Here is a 16,808-nt window from a genome sequence, read left to right on the forward strand (position 1 = left end):
CACATGAGTGTAATCTCGCGGCGCCTACGTCTTGATTTTCTCTCAAAACATCCATCACTATCACAGAAGTCTGCACATGAAACTCATTCAATACCCATCAATCTCCAGCACTCAGACAGGTTTGAAGACTACTGAAATGATTGCACCCGTTTCATCTGTTTCGCTTTAAAAAAAAAATGAAACAGTGCTATAAAGAAGTGCAACCAAGAGGGGTTATACAGTATATAATACCTGGAGAATTACAGCACAGGTGTTTCTGAACCAATCACTTGAGCTGTGAAGGTCATATGACTAATCAGCGCATAGTCTCAATATGTTTGCCAGGCAATGCAAAGTTTCTCAGGAGAATGCAATACTTTGGGGAGAGAACAGTTTCTCAGTAGAACATACATATCCGAGAGAATGCAAAGTTTTGGGTGAACGCATTAATTAAGCAAGGATACAAAAAAAATAATTCAACTCTGATAAAAATATGAAATGTTTCTTTAGCAGCAAATCAGAATGATTCCTGAAGGATCATGTGACACTGAAGACTGGAGTAATGATGCTGAAAATTCAGGAATAAATTACAGTTTAATCTAATTCAAATAGAAAAGTTATTTTTTCACAATATTATGGTTCTTACTGTATTTTTTATCCAATAAATGCGGCTTTGCTGAGCCGAAGAGACTGATGCCATGCATTTAAACAGTAGTGTACATATTGCATATCACAAAACTAGTATAAGCAGTATGTATTTCTTGAAACAACTAATTTTGGGTTCATGTCCAAACACAGATACCTAAGAACAGAGATGTCTCTGAATGCTCATCTGTTAGTAAACAGGTCAAGACGTCATTCCAGCGATCCGAATGGCCACTGGGATTGCAAGCAGGCATGACAGATGTTTTTCACTATGAGGTAACCAGTCAAAACACCTCCAGCAGTGGTTCATTCACGACTGTGGCTCTTGCGGATTGTGGCGCGTGGATTTGAGCAGAAACTGTTGAATGGCATTCTTCAGCTCTCAATGGAAGCTTTATTTCTCTGTATTTGAAAAGAGCTCTATTTGAAGAAGTCAAGCCAGTTCAGATATCAAAGAGTTTGATTTGTGTGACTCCCTCGGTCTAATCACCCACAGCCAATGCTGCCACTGAGAACAAAAGCAGGAAATCATAAACACGGCATGACTCTAATTGTCAACACATCCAGCTTTGAAAGCAACCGCCCAAAGCCCATTACCCTGCTCCCCCAACCGGGATAATTCATAACATATTCATTTATGCAGATGTCAGAGATCTCCGATACACATTCAGTCCTATACAGACCTATATGAAAGCCTATTTCCAACACAGGCTTAAAAAAAATCATAATGCTCACAATTCTAAGAAAAAAGTCAGAGATGTGACAGAAAAACTCTACAGAACAACAATAAACAAAAGCAGAATTGCAAAATGTCAACTAAAACTGTATAAAGAAAAGTTAGATTTGTGAGAAAAGTTGCAATTGCCATTATTTTGTGACAGCAACGAGGAAAAAAGACACTTGTGAGATGCAAACTGAATTCAAAGACAGAAAGGCATACTTGTGAGAAAGTCAAAATTAACCCTATCTCACAATTCAAACTTCTTCCTCACAAATCTAAGAAAAAGTTAGAAGTGTGAGATAAATACTTAGAACTGCAAGATATGAACAGAATTATTGCATGTAAATATCAAAATGGAAGACTTTACACCTCAGGTGTATAATAATAGTCCAATAATGTTAAATAAATCTGTCTGAAGTTAATTTCTATTAATTAATACACGGGTAATATATGTTTATTTGAACGTGTTTCCATCACTAAAATGCACTTGAACTAAACTTCCTTACACCACTGTTAAACTATCCACCAGAAAAAACCGTAGCAGAGTGTTATTTTAATATTATTTGTATACTATTATACTATTGATTCATTTTTTAATTAGCTTTTATATTTTCTGTTATTTATTTACAAGTTTTTTTGTAATCATTTAAAGTATGTTTTTAATGTGGCTTTGTCAGTTTTTAGTGTTATTTGCTTTTTCATATTTCGTTTTTTCTAAATTCATTTGTATTTCACTTTTTGTTTTACTTATTTATTAATCAAATTAAACTTAGTTCAACTTAAGTTCTCCAAGTGTTTCTACTACAGATGTTTTAGTTAATTCAATGCGTGACTAAAATCCTTAAAATTATATTTGAAATGTATTTCTTATTGAAAGTTTAAAAAAAAGTAAATTCTAAATCATTTTTACGTAGAATTTGTAGATTTAATTTTTTTTTGTAGAATTTTCTTTTTGTAGAATTTAAGTTTTTTTTTTTTTTTTTCAGCTGTATGATCAAAAACAGCTTAAAGTTTTGGTTAGGAAAAACAGTGACAAAGTACACATAGGTACTACTTCACAGCCTTACAGTCAATGTTTAAAATAGAATACTAACTAAACACTGTAGAGTATATAGACTGTCTACTGCTAGTACTGTGATTTACAGCAAGTTAAACTGTAGGCATCATTCCATCACAGAGGTTTCAAACTAAAGTATGTTTTCACACGACCACCACTATTCGGTCCAGATGCCATCTTGGAAATAATGTTTTTCATTTTCAAATCAAATTTTTGTTGAAAAACAACAAAACACTTTCCAGTCACATCTGTTAAACCACTATTATCAACAATTCACCAGCGCTGTGGCATAAACTCGCTTATACATCACAGACCTTGACCTGTTTCATATATATATTTTTATTGGAGTAAATGTCAACTGATGCAGAAATGAATGAAATTACACTCAAGCAAAACGCTGACACTGTAGACAACATTTATTGGCAGAAGTAAAATTTACTAAGAGAATATGGGAGGTAGAAAAAAAAAATAAGATTACATTTGTAACAAAAAAAAACATTAATTCACAAGACCACCATAGAAGCATTTCTTAAAATATCTGCACGCTTTCTGGTTGCTTGGCAGATGGAGAGGTGGAAACCATAGTGACGTTCTCCATAGTTACACGGCTGTTCCTCTCTCCAGGTTCTGTTTGATCTCCGCGGTGTATTTGCCGTAGAAACGCTCAGCCTTCTTGTTGAATTTAGCATTTCTCTCGTTGATATAATCGATGTCAGCATCGTCGTTGTAGGCCCTGCGGCGACTGTATTTGGAGCGCTTTTCAATCCTTAACACACAAACACACACACACATTCAGAAAAATGTGCATTTCCAAACATTTTTTAATCTGATTTTAAATACGTTCACACTTTAGGCAGTTTTGTAACTATTACATTAAACTATTATAAATAATTTGAACTGAAGCTGAATTTAAAAAAAGTAAATATTAGATTTAAAAAAATTAAGAAAAAAGGTTGCTTATGCAAACTAACTGAAATTTAAGAACTAAAATTATTAAAACAAATTAAAGCTATATATTTATGTATATTGAAAATGAAAGCTAATAAAAATGAATGAACTTAAATTTACTGAAACTAAAATTAAATGTAAATACTACTACTAATATATGACCAATAATAAAATAACACTAACTTTAGGAAAGAAACAAAAACAGTACATTAAAGTCATCACTGCACTCACATTAACACAACAAACACCACACATTAGCTATATTACCCAGCTGCATTCATTTCCAAGTCTGAGGCTTCAACAGACAATGTCAGTTTCAAAGTCCATCAAAGAGACTCACATGCACCCCACGCGCACACAGACGGTTCTTCAAACATCTTCAAAGTGTGTTTGTGCATCACCATCTGGCAGCCGTAGCCCTGTCTAATGTCTCTCAGAAGCGAAGAGCATCTCCTCCAAAATAGAAGAATGCAGTCTCGCACATAAACAAACCCTTGCTGGCACACACATCCATGTGCAACAGGCACGCAACGACACAAACACATCTGGAGCGTGGAACAATCACACACGGCCGTGCTCTCGGAGCGCTCACATCACATTCAAAAGAGCCGCTTTCTGCTATCTATCTGTGATGGAGAAACGCTGAGGTGTGCTATTAGACACAGATCTGCTCAGCAGCTGATTCTGCAGTGTGTAGGATCTGAAACTGAACACAAACACAGATTCTTACTGTTTCTCCACGTCGTCCACCATGCGGTCAACGCTCTCTTTAGACGGGACGTGAGTGCCGTGAATCAGACTGTTGGAGGTGGGGTGGAAATCTTCTCCACTAGGAGCAAAAGAGACAAGGACAAGTCATCATCAAATCATTTTTTTTATACATATAGAGGGTTTCATTTATTTATAATTACACCACCAGAATAGCAATCAAATTTGACTATTGAACAGCAATAAAGCTTGACTTTTTTTGCTTTCTTTATTTAGGCTTTATTTCTCATGATAATCACAAAAACAATAGTTTGTAACACAAATAGTTTTTCCATTTACAGCACTTTGTTATTCTTAGTTATTTACAATAGCCGTTTCGCACTCACAGGAAATAGTTTTAAAGCTCATTTGTTGTTAATATTTGCCACTACATGTTGTTTCAATTTCAAATAAGTGTTATTATTTTGAACATTCTATTTTTCAAAGAATCCTAAAATAATGTAACAAGGATTCCAAAAACAATTTAATTTTAAACTGATAATAAGAAATGTTTCTGAATGAATTTGATTTAAAGTAGCAAACAGGATGCAGAATTCCAATTCAAATTTGAACTTTAAAGAAACTTCAACTGTCATTTAAAATTTTTAAACATGGAGTAATTTTTTTAAAATACATTATTACTTTTATTCATCAAGGATGCATTAATTTGATCAAAAGTGACAGTAATCTGACAGATTTCTGAAGGATGATGTGACACTGAAGACTGGAGTTGTGCATCACTGGAATAAATTACAGTTGAAAATATATTACATCAATTTAAATTGTAATAATGTTACAAAATCTTACTGTAGTTTTGATTAAAGAAATTTAGTCCAAGTAAGCATAAGATACTTTAAACAAAATTATTTTACAGACTCCAAACTTATATTTATTCAAACATCACTGTCTCAAATTTATAAACCATCACTGGGGACCAAAACTGGTCTCTATTTTCATTTTCATTTAAATATCAATCTTCATTAGGCATGTTATAATCACCATTTACACCAAAAGACAGAAAACCTTCATATGACAAAATAAAAAGTCAATGCTCAGGCAGTCTCACACTCAGGAACTACTGTTAGTGATTGCTTCCCGTATCAATCCATAGTTCATCATTCCTCTAGTGTGGGTTTCTTTCAGAAGTAGAATGAGTAATAAATAAAGTCTCACCACTCCTCTCTCTGTTTCTCATAATTGTCCATATCCGGCTTGATCTGCTTCGTCAGTCTCTGGTACTGTCTCAGCTGGGCCTCAGCGTAGCCTAAACACACACACAGATGAATACAAACACACATCCAGCTGTGGGGGTCTGAGAGGGGAAAGGGGCTCTTACAGGGAGCAGCAGAAGGAAGATGATAATGATTACTAACGTGAAACACAAGCTCTGCATGTTTTCATTTTCACATGTCTAGCATCTCCATATTCTCTCTCACTCTCAGCCAATCAATGAGGCTCTTTATTAACCTGGTTATGTAAATGAGTCAAGCGTTTCATACCGGAGAATCCAGGATCTGGGTTTTTCTTCTTTTTCTTCCTCTCCCATCTCTCTGCATCTTCAGCGCTGATCTCCAGGAGCTTCACGCGGTTGTAGTCTTCGCCACGCTCTGCACATTCCTAACACATAAACACAATTCCCAGCTTTACACCCTCATAACATCAGAATTACTGCTTGATTGATATGCCTTTTAAAGAGTGATACTGGTACATAGTATCAAAACAAGTATTCAAAAACATGAAGCAGCACAACTGTTTTCAAAAATGATACTAATAAGAAATGTTCCTTGAGCAACTAATTTGATTATTAGAATGATTCTTAAAATCTGGTGCTGTACCTTCTTCTTCTGGTCCACGATGAGTTCGTACTCCAGTCGGGCTTTCTTGGCCTCCCAGTTTGACGGCAGCTTCAGTCTCTTGTCCTCCTCCACCACCTCCTGATGATTCAGCTTCCGGGCTTCATTCTACCAACAGAACACAGTTTAATAAAACAGATTTTGTTGTGCTGTGGTTTGATAGTTTACACCCAAAGCAAAATCAGCACACAGTTTGCTCTCAATCTACACCAACTACGCAAAAGCTCCTTCCACATGATGAAAGTCAAGGGCTCACCACAAGAGTCGTGTCTTCCTCTTAAGGCATTTCAGATGTTTTCTGAGGACATGTTATGGAAGCAGAATAGCCTAAACTCTAAAATTTGATCAGTGCATGAAAAAGCAATGGTTTGCCTGTATTGTCTTGCCTCAAAATCTAATCACAAGTGGCCACAGGAGAAGAATTTTGCTATCAAGTGTGAAACGTGATCAGTTTCAACCGACCATTTGTGATACGTCTTTTTCCCAGACATGTCCTGGCCAGGATTTCTCAATTGCCTAAAAGGTTCAGCTTTGGGCTTAGTTTTCATATTGTGTTCATACTTGCTAAAGGTAATAACCAATAGCAATGCTTAATTGCACATAATCAACCAATCGTGGTGATTGCAAGGAAGTGCAATCTACAGAAAACAATCAAAGCAATGTTAATGTGCATGTTTATACACTGCTACGCAAACGTTTGTGATCAGTAAGATTTTTTAAATGTTTTAATAAAGTCTCTTCTGTTCATCATGGCTGTATTTATTTGACCAAAAATACAGAAAAAACATTTATATTGTAAAATATAACTACCATTTAAAATAAGTTTTAAATTGTAATATACTTTAAAATCTAATTTATGTCTGTGGTGCAAAGCTGAATGTTCATCAACATCTTTACTCCAGTCTTCAGTGTCACATGATCCTTCAGAAATTATTCTAATATGCTGATTTATTCTCAATTTTGGTCTATCTGCTTAATATTCTTTTTGAACCTGTGATACTTGTTTCAGGATTATTAGATCAATACAATTAAAAAAGTAAAAAATATAAATCTTTACTAACAATATAATAATAACAAATAAGTCTTTGTTGTCATTAAAAAAAAATCAAATTTAACACATCCTTGCTGAATAAAAGCTTTCAATTCTTTGAAAAAAAAAAAAAAAAACTGATCCCCAAGCTTTTGATTGGTAGTGTATACTACAATAAAAGATTTATATTTTAAATAAATGCTGTCCTTTTTAATGTTTTATTAAAAGATTTTGAGATTCCAATATTGATATCAAATCAGTATATTAGATCGATTTCTGAAGGATAATGTGACACTGAAGACAGGAGTAATGATGCTGAAAATTCAGCTTTGATCACAGCAATAAATTATATTTTAATGTATATTTAAAACATAGATCAGTATTTAAATGGCAATTTTATTTCACAGTATATACATTTTTCTTTCTGTATTTCTTATCAAATAAATGCAGCCATGATGAGCAGAAGAGACCTTTTAAAAAATAAAACGTTACGATTCTTTCTGATCCCAAATTTTTTGAATTGCAGTGTAATGTATGAAGACTAACAGAGAGCACGTCAATATGAAAACAAAGCCAAAATGCGGACATCTTGGCCCTGGTGATAAAATCACATCACTCGAGAAATATGTTAAACCCAGGGCATCAATAAACAGGCTGGACTTCTGGATCCCACTGATATGAAGTCAGATGTGCCGTGGTTACCCTCTTGAAGTGAAGTTCTCTGAACTTCCTGAGTCTCTCTTCTCTCTTCAAAGCTGCTGGACTCTCCGTGGTTTCCTCTTCATTCACAACCTGCACAGCGAAAGTACCGCGAACAAGTCTTAATAATGTCCCTTCAGTGACAGATCAATCACAATCAGAACACCGAAATCTCTAACGTCACATTCAGCAAACGAAATCAACACATTAAATCACACAGAGACTGATGTTAGCATCTTTAGCTTTGACGAGAAGAACGGCTTTCTGAAAACCAACACACGCAAACGAAATTTTCACGAATAACAGTTAATGATTGCTGATCAAAAATAATATATACTACACAAACAATGAATACACCTATTAGGTTAACTTAGCTCGTACATAATTTTTAACTCGCGTTTTTGTTTACCTCTGCGCTAGACGCCATCGCTTCTTTCAAAGAGGAAGTACGTCACGAATTTCAGCTCGACTGAGATCTGATGACCTAATATGTAGTTCCGCTTTCTAAAATACAAAATAACAAAAATAGTCTGCATTTATGAATCCTGGCCATATTAGTTAAACAGCAAAGAATAACAACTAGTAATACTAAAAAGTGACAGATTTACATTGAATCATTTAGCAGACACTATGAAATGTATCAAAAGTAAGATGTTTTTATTTATTTATTTATTTATTTATTCTTTTAATGAGGTTTAGTTTGCATTCATCTGCTTATTAATGTTTCTGTTTAATTATAATTTTTTAAAATACATTATCATTTTAGAAAATCACATAATTGTTGTTATTTTATTTTTAATTAATTTATATATTTAATTTATTATTTTACTGTTATTGTAATTTTTGCTTATGTTTGCACTTGGGGGCCTGCTTTGTTTTTCCTCTTGTTTGTTACATGTGAAAAGATCTGTAGATATTCTATAATGTTGTCCTGATATTGTTTGTATATTTTTTTTTCTTTTATAAAAAATAATAATATCCATCATACATATGATTTATATATGAATATATTAATTATGTTGAAGCTGAAATATTGTATTTAACTTGATGGCTAACTGGGTGAATGAAGTTGAAGTAGTTCGAACACAATAGCGCTGGACTCATCTGCTATTTTACATGAACTTGAACTCTGCTGCTCCTCTGGTCTGATTATGTGTACTTAAGTTCTCTTTAAGAGGATGTAATTAACCAGAGTTTACAGTTTTAGATTAAAGGAGCCTCTAGATCAGAAGCCACACTGATGAACTGATGTGCTTGTTCTGCGATCCAGATGGAACATAAACCAAACCACCCTCAAACACACAAGACCTAACAGCAAGCCAGTGCATTTTATGATATTTTATATTTCCCACAATAATTTAACTGAGTTAAAAACATAATATAGCAATTATTTTCCTGAAATTTATATGAATATTAAATATACAATTTGATGAGAATTAAGAACTAAAGTTGTCTATAATATATAAATATGATATACAAATATATAACAAAAAATATTTATGAAAAAAAAAAAAAAAAAAAAAAAATATATATATATATATATATATATATATATAGCTAAAATATTTTATTATATTATAATACTAATGTTACTACTTTTAATTATGCATTTTTAATTATTTATTTATATAAATAAATAAATACGAATGGCAACCAATGCAGAAAGATTCTCTCTGTAATCATGTGGTACAGTTCCAGCTTTTACCGGCAGGGGCTAACTGAGCGATACTTGCTAGTTAACAAGCTAACCTTCAAAGTCTTTAGTCACATGTACAGCTCAGGTGCTCTGGAGTCAAAATGTTATGGAATATTTTAAGTCATGTACATCCAGGAAACAATAGGATCAGGCCAAAAAAAAAATCAGACTGCCACAAAAAGTGAAATAAAATAAGGCCAAATGATTGGATGGTGCTCGCATGAGGCCATGTGTACCACACTTGAAACATTTACTGTGCAATAATGCCTGCTGTTTCACTAAATGTATTCAAAATGTTTGTGTGCATCAAGCTGTATATTGACAGTATTCAGAGAATAAAGCAACCCGAACAGGTTTTTCATCATTCAGCTGGATTCCATTAGCAAACTACATAAAACTATTGTGTTGTTTGATTAATGGTTGCATCCTGCATTTGCATTCACGGCTCACACCAGTGTGTTCAGCTGCCTGACATCTGGTATAGAAAACACAGCCAATAAAATCATACCATTTCACTAATTACTATTTCTTTCATTTCCACTGCCAATGAGCAACGTGAACAGGCCAAACCAAACAGAGCTCTGACTGCAGCCTGCCAGTTCAGTTACCCACCGAAGGAGGGTCCAAACATGGACACACAGGGTATTGTTAGGTGGCCTGATTATGAAGTGTCAAACCCAGTTTTGATGATGGCATTTGTGCATGATTATGAAAGTAATGTCCGAAACAGCTACTGCAATAGAAATCAACAGTGACAGAATAGGGAAAATAAACAGTACAGTACAATTATTTCACAAGGGCAGACTTGTGTGTTAAACTACACTCTCAGGAAAAAAGGTACAAAAGCTGTCACTGGGATGGCATCCTTTAAAAAGGTACACCCCAGAGATAACTTTTATACTCTTTTTGTTTTCCCTGAATGTGTTATTTGAATTATTTATTCCTTACTTTATACCTAAAAACTTGAACTTAAATTCCTTAATTTGAATTAAGGTGGAAAACAGAATGGAGAAATCCAGTTCAAATTAGAACTTTGAAGGAAATTCAACTTTCATATTAAACCTTTAAAGCACATTTAAAAAAAAAAAGTTTGTTTAAAAAATATAGAATTTTGGCTTTAAATTTTTTTAAAGATTTTTTTTAAGTGTTCAGGATTATAGACCTTAGATGGATAAATGTTTTTAAATGTTGTGTTTATTTTATATACACTGTTGTTCAAAGTTTGGCATCGGCAAGATTATTTCTTTATTTCTTTATTTTTTTTTTTTAAAGAAATGAATAATTTCAGTTATCAGGGATGCATTAAATTGGTCAAAAGTAACAGTAAAGAGATTTATAATGTTACAAAAGGTTTATTTTTTATTTCAAATAAATGCCGTTCTTTTGAACTTTCTATTCATCAAAACGTCTTGAAAAAAAAAAAGTTTACATAAAAATATGAAGCAACTCAACTCTTTTCAGCATTGAATATAATCATAAATGTTTCTTAAGCATTAGATCAGCATATTAGGATGATTTCTGAAGATCATGTGACACTGAAGACTGTTATGTTGAAAATTCAGCTTTGACCACAGGAATAACTTACATTTTAAAATATATTAAAATAGAAAAGAGTTATTTTAAATTGCAAACATATTTCTCAGTATTACTGTATTTTTGTTCAAATAAATGCAGCCTTAGTGAGCACAAAAAAGGTTTTTTTTTTTTTTTTTTGTCCAAAAAGCAGTAACAGTCTTACAGACCTCAAACATTTGATTGGTGGTGTACCTGACATGATGATGTAATTTAGGACTCATTTACACGTTTTATTGCTTTGCATAGAAAATCAGCATCTCTCCAGTATTTTCCAGGTAGAAAGCTGAAAATCCCTCTTCTGAGCTGAACAAAGCATTAGATATTTGTAGAAACACACACCTCCCGTGTTCGATCTGAATCACACGCACATCTCATGTCAGCAGTCTGGTAACTCAAGGCCATGCTGAGCGCCAGTAATTATATGCAACTCATCTGATCAGACTTAATTCTCTGGAATGATTTTATGTTTTGGAAGTAAACTATCATCACTTGTATCCCTGGGGCTCTCATGAGCATGACAGGCTGATAAATAATCATCATAATTATCCCCATAAAATGAGTATTTCCAAAACACTTTTGTTTTTGAACACTAGGCATAATATATATTCAGTGCCGCCAACCTTGTCACATGGGATTTTCCACGGTCAAGGTTAATATGAAAGACCAGCTTGTCTGTATATTTCTAAAAGAAGGCCATAGACATATGATTACTCTTTAACATCAATATTCAGGCTCTCGTCCACAATTAAAAGCTATGACAGCCCACATAAAGAGATCTAGAGCATTGTGGTCAACAGCGACTTTCTGTCTCTGAGAGGAACATTGACAGATCGACTGAGTTCAGTGATGTTCTTACGTAGATGTAAGATAGACAAAGCGAGACAAATGTACATATCAGCACTGCATCAGCTTACAGTTTGGCACCTTCTAAAGCTGCATGTTAACTAAAACCTTATAAGTGATTGTTTATGTGACTTTTTTACTTTTTCAATTTACTGTACATGATGCTTTGTCTTTATAAGTAGCCATTCTGTGTGCCTTATTAAGTGTTAAGTTTATTAAGGCCCCAGTAAGCTTACAAACACATAAAAAACAGAAACTTTGGGAAAATAGCATGTTTACTCAGATACTTTTTGTGTAATGAACATTTTATGCTAGCTGCAGAAACATAAGGTTTTAAGCATGCAAAATGTATCCCCCAGGAGGATATGATGTCATGAAGGCTTTGACTTTTAATACAAGAAATTTCACACAAATCATAAAAAAAAAAATTCCATGCAAATTATACAGATGATACATTTGTAAAAACAAAGTAAAATTTTAAATACATCAAAAAGGTAGTATACATTATATAATAAAATTAATAAATAGTATAATTTATGTATTATGTAAAAAAATGTATTTCATACAAATCATAAATTATATGTAGTTATGTACAAATCATACAAAATAAATGTCATAAATTCAGATAATAAATTTTTACAAATAAAATGTAAAAGTACAGTCATTTTTTATATATAAATTAAATAATAATACAAATAAATGATGTATGTTTTTGTGTAATATGTATGTATATGTTATGTACAAATCATATAATAATACATTTCATTTCAAATCATAAATTTTAAATACAGTGAAAACATACATTAAATCTAAATTACATAATAATATAAATTATGTACAACATGCTTAATATAAATATCAAAATATAAACTGCACATTTTTACAACACTTTAAAGGATGCATTTTGAACTTTGTGCTTGTATGTTATGAGGCATAAGGTCAGTCTGTGATACTTAGACCCTGGTTTTGCTCATTATTGTAAAAAAGAAATAAAAAAAAATAAAAATAAAAAAAAACCTATGCAAATTTGTAGTTTATACTTAAAAATTACCCAGAAGACAAGTTAAACTCAAGCTGCTTGTCAATAGGGGGCGCCATGTTACACCAATAACAACTGTCTCGGAATAATGCAGAAAACTGAGCTTTTGATACTTGACTTAATATGTCTGCTCATCTCTCCCTCTCCCTCCCTCCCTCCCTTTCTCTCTCTCTTTCTCTCTGCGTGTGTTTACTGCTGTTTTTCTGTCATAAGGACAGCTGATGGCATCACCGTGGGCTTTGATTTCAGTCTGTTTCATTCATCTCAGCTCATCAGCTGGAAATATTTAAATCCTCAGATCCCATAATCTTTAACGAAAGAGGCATGAAGCCCTGTCTTAGATTTTGACACAAGATGAACACATAAAAAAAGCCAGAGAACAAGAGAGAGCAAAGGCTGTGATGGTCAAATATACAGCTAACTTTAGCTTAAGGCCTGCAACACAACAATTTTAGGTCTGAAAAATCATGCATACAGCTATTCAGGAGTTTGAGGTCTGTATGAATTGTTTACATGTTTTTCAAAGAAGCATCTTATAGTTATTAAACCTACATTTATATGCCCAAAAATGCAATAAAACATTAATATTATGAAACATTACATTTTAAAATACTTTGAAATGTAATTTATTCCTCAAAGCTGAATTTTCATGTCTTCAGTCTTCAGTGTCATTTGATCCTTTAGAAAATATTTTAATATGGATGTTTTTTTTTTTTGTTGTTTTTTTTTTATCTTTTGTTATACTTATAAATTTATACACTGTCATTTTTGACCAATTTCATGCATCCTTGCTCAAAAAAGCCCAATTGACCGGAGATAGGAGTATTTGGAAATGTTTTTGGAAAATAATAGTTAATTTTGATGATGCACTTCAAAACTATGAAGGTTAATTAAGGCCATGATGAGATCTTTATTTTTTGGAGTATAAGATTTACTTCCAGAATGACAATTCTGTCATTATTTACTCATCCTCCACTTGTTCCAAACCTGTATGAGTTTCTTTCTTCTGTTGAACACAAAAGAAGATATTCTGTAAAATGTTAGTATTCAAACATTTGATGGGCTCCATTGAATTCAAACAAGTGTGGAGGATGAGTAAATCATGATAGAATTCTCATTCTGGAAGGGAACTGTTCCATTAACATTTGAAAATTTTAAATATATTGAAGAGTTAATAATTGAATCAAGATAAAATAGCTAAAAACAATTTAGCAAGATTTCTAAAGTGCCTGTATTTGAAGAATCACCCATAAGTGAACTCCAGAAACTCACCCATTGTCACATGTTCTTCTTCAGATGCTTCAAAGAATTTCTTGTTTGACCTTACTTTAATGCTGTTTTTACACAATAAGTCGTTGTGGGCTCTCAGGTCATGCCAACAGCCTCCGGACACACAGCTGTGTGCTAACAGACCTGTCTGTCGATCCAACATTTAGCTCAAGCAATCACAGATAAGATCAAATGAATATATTATTTTCACACTATTTGAATGCACTATTTCAAACTTTGTTCCTATTTTACCACATAATTTTAACCCAATTAATACCCCAAATCAGAATCAATAAAATCTAAATGTGCACTCTGTGTGGTCAAAAGCCTTAGACGAGCTGTTTTAAATAGTCATGTGATCACAAATAAACTGGAACAGACCTGATTAACGTGTGTCCTTCTTCTGTGTGAAATAATGATAAATTCCACTTTACGCCATTTCATTATTTACCTCCAAGCTGTAGCTCGACAGTCACACTGGCTCGACAGTTACAATTTTGTTAATAATTTCTGACATATAACTGAACACATAAAATGGATGTGTGTGTGTGTGTGTATAAAGATCTCTAACACTAGCTTGCTCTATTCTTTTTTTGTTCTATCTGTTTTCTTTTTATTTATCATATTATTTAAAAGCCCATGCTACGTGTACTGTGTTAACCTAACTGAGAATTGTTATAGCACTTATATCATTGCTCTTTTTGTTGTTTTTGATTGCTTCCAATGTACTCATCTGTAAGTCGCTTTCGATAAAAGCGTCTGCTAAATGAATATGGTATTTTCCAGACTATAAGTCACACTTTTTTTCATAGTTTGGCTGGTCCTGCGACTTATAGTCAGGTGTGACTTATTTATCAAAATTAATTTGACATGAACGCCCTCTCGCGGCTGTAGACGGTAATGATTTCTCTTGGTTCTTGGTTCTAAATAATTGCGACTTATAGTTCAGTGCGACTTATATATGTTTTTTTCCTCATCATGACGTATTTTTGGACTGATGCGACTTATATTCAGGTGCGACTTATAGTCCGAAAAATACGGTAAATGTAAATGGAATAAATGTAAATGTAAATGTGTAAGGCAGTGCCCCCTACTGGTTGGGGCCTTTAAAAATACTGAAAACATAAATCAAAATATATAATGATGTGATTCTTCAGAAATCATAATAAATTATTATCAATGTTGAATACAGTAGTGCTGCTTAATATAAATCTTTTGTATTTAATGCACCATTGTTGAATAAATAATATATTTAAAAAATATGCCCCATCAATGGCAAGTTTGTTTGAGAAACTTGTTTGAAAACAGTATTTTTTTTCTGTAGCATTTTTACACACTTCATAAATAGGCTTCTACTTATTTCTGTATACATTTAAATAAAATGTTTAAATCACAAATGAATATATATATACACATAGGCATTTAGATATACATTTTCTGTATGATCATGTGCACTGTAAAAACTATATATATATATATATATATATATATATATATATATATATATATATATATATATATATATATATATATATATATATATATAGTGTACGATTTGACGATTTGATGTTGTCTAGAGTATTACACATTTAGATTAGCAACATACTCTACAGAAATCAATTGTGAGTCAATTCACAGTATATACAGTTGCTGTTTATGTAGAGAGTCATTGTCTGACAAACTGACACAGATTTGACCTTTTACCTTACCTTAAACTCTGTGCATTATATTTGTCAATTTGAGAATTATGCAAAAGTCAAGAGTTTCATTCACCTTCACAGATGATGTAAATGAGTAAACTCACTGCACACAGCCAGAGAGGAACTCAGCGTGTCAATGAACCATGTGTCTGTTTGTCTTAACTCTCACTTGTCATGCCTTTCTTCCTTCTCTCTCTTTTGTATGTGTGTGATTATAGGATATCCTTCCAGCAGAGGCTGGAAACATTTATATCATCTCTGCTGACGCTCTTTCATCTGTGTGGAAACATCCCGAATCAGCCCGACTGGGAGGATGAAGCAACACGGAAAATCAAGCTTCTGAGAGCTGAACCTGATCTCTCCAGAGTTGGATAGGAGTATTTAACCACTGTAAGTAAGCAGCCGTAACAGAGAGAAATGGGAGTTTTTAAAGGGCTACATACGAGGGCTTTCTGGGATGCATTAAGCAGTGCTGTGGTTCGCTGAAGGACTCTGTCCTGCCCACCGTGTTTAACAGGCCCACATGTGTGTGTGGTGAGGGGTATTTGGATGCTGAGGCAAGCTGTGCTGTATGATCTCACTTCCCTTCTCAGTCTTAGTGGTTTTAGATTGGCCACCGGTCGCTGGGATGGTTTTATGGCCCAATAGGAAGCCAGTGACTTTGCAGGCCTCTGTTCTTTATGGAGCAATGGTTTAAACAGTGTCTGAGCAGGAAGCCAGACGCCTGCCTGTGGTCAGAAACTTCTCCATCCTCTATCCCCTCTTTTCCTGTTCTCCTTTAATGCATTGATTGATTGAATATATTTCCAAACTCTCACATACATATTTATCTATCTATCGTTTTAATAGTTTCTGATATTTGACACATATCTGGCCTTACTAGTTCCACAGACTACGCACACACACACACACACACACATTCTCGCAGTATTTTAGTTGGATCAGAGTTTGTGTGTTTCTGTATTTGTAAGTATGCACTAGTGTGTGGTGGCTGATGATTGACAGCG

General features: G+C 33.4%; 1 protein-coding gene across 1 annotated transcript; it reads right to left on the reverse strand.

Moving 5' to 3' along the window:
• Positions 1–2,725: 2,725 nt before the first annotated feature.
• Positions 2,726–8,166, reverse strand: syf2 (SYF2 pre-mRNA-splicing factor). Its single transcript, XM_052612523.1, has 7 exons — positions 8,089–8,166; positions 7,683–7,772; positions 5,933–6,058; positions 5,597–5,714; positions 5,271–5,361; positions 4,081–4,179; positions 2,726–3,168 (listed from the first exon to the last, which is right to left on the reverse strand). Exons 1-7 carry the CDS (start codon positions 8,104–8,106, stop codon positions 3,003–3,005), a joined length of 708 nt encoding a protein of 235 aa, XP_052468483.1. The 5' UTR covers positions 8,107–8,166; the 3' UTR covers positions 2,726–3,002.
• Between the last annotated feature and the right edge of the window lie 8,642 nt (positions 8,167–16,808).

The sequence above is a fragment of the Carassius gibelio genome, chromosome A13 (assembly GCF_023724105.1).
Source record: "Carassius gibelio isolate Cgi1373 ecotype wild population from Czech Republic chromosome A13, carGib1.2-hapl.c, whole genome shotgun sequence".
NCBI lineage: Eukaryota > Metazoa > Chordata > Actinopteri > Cypriniformes > Cyprinidae > Carassius > Carassius gibelio.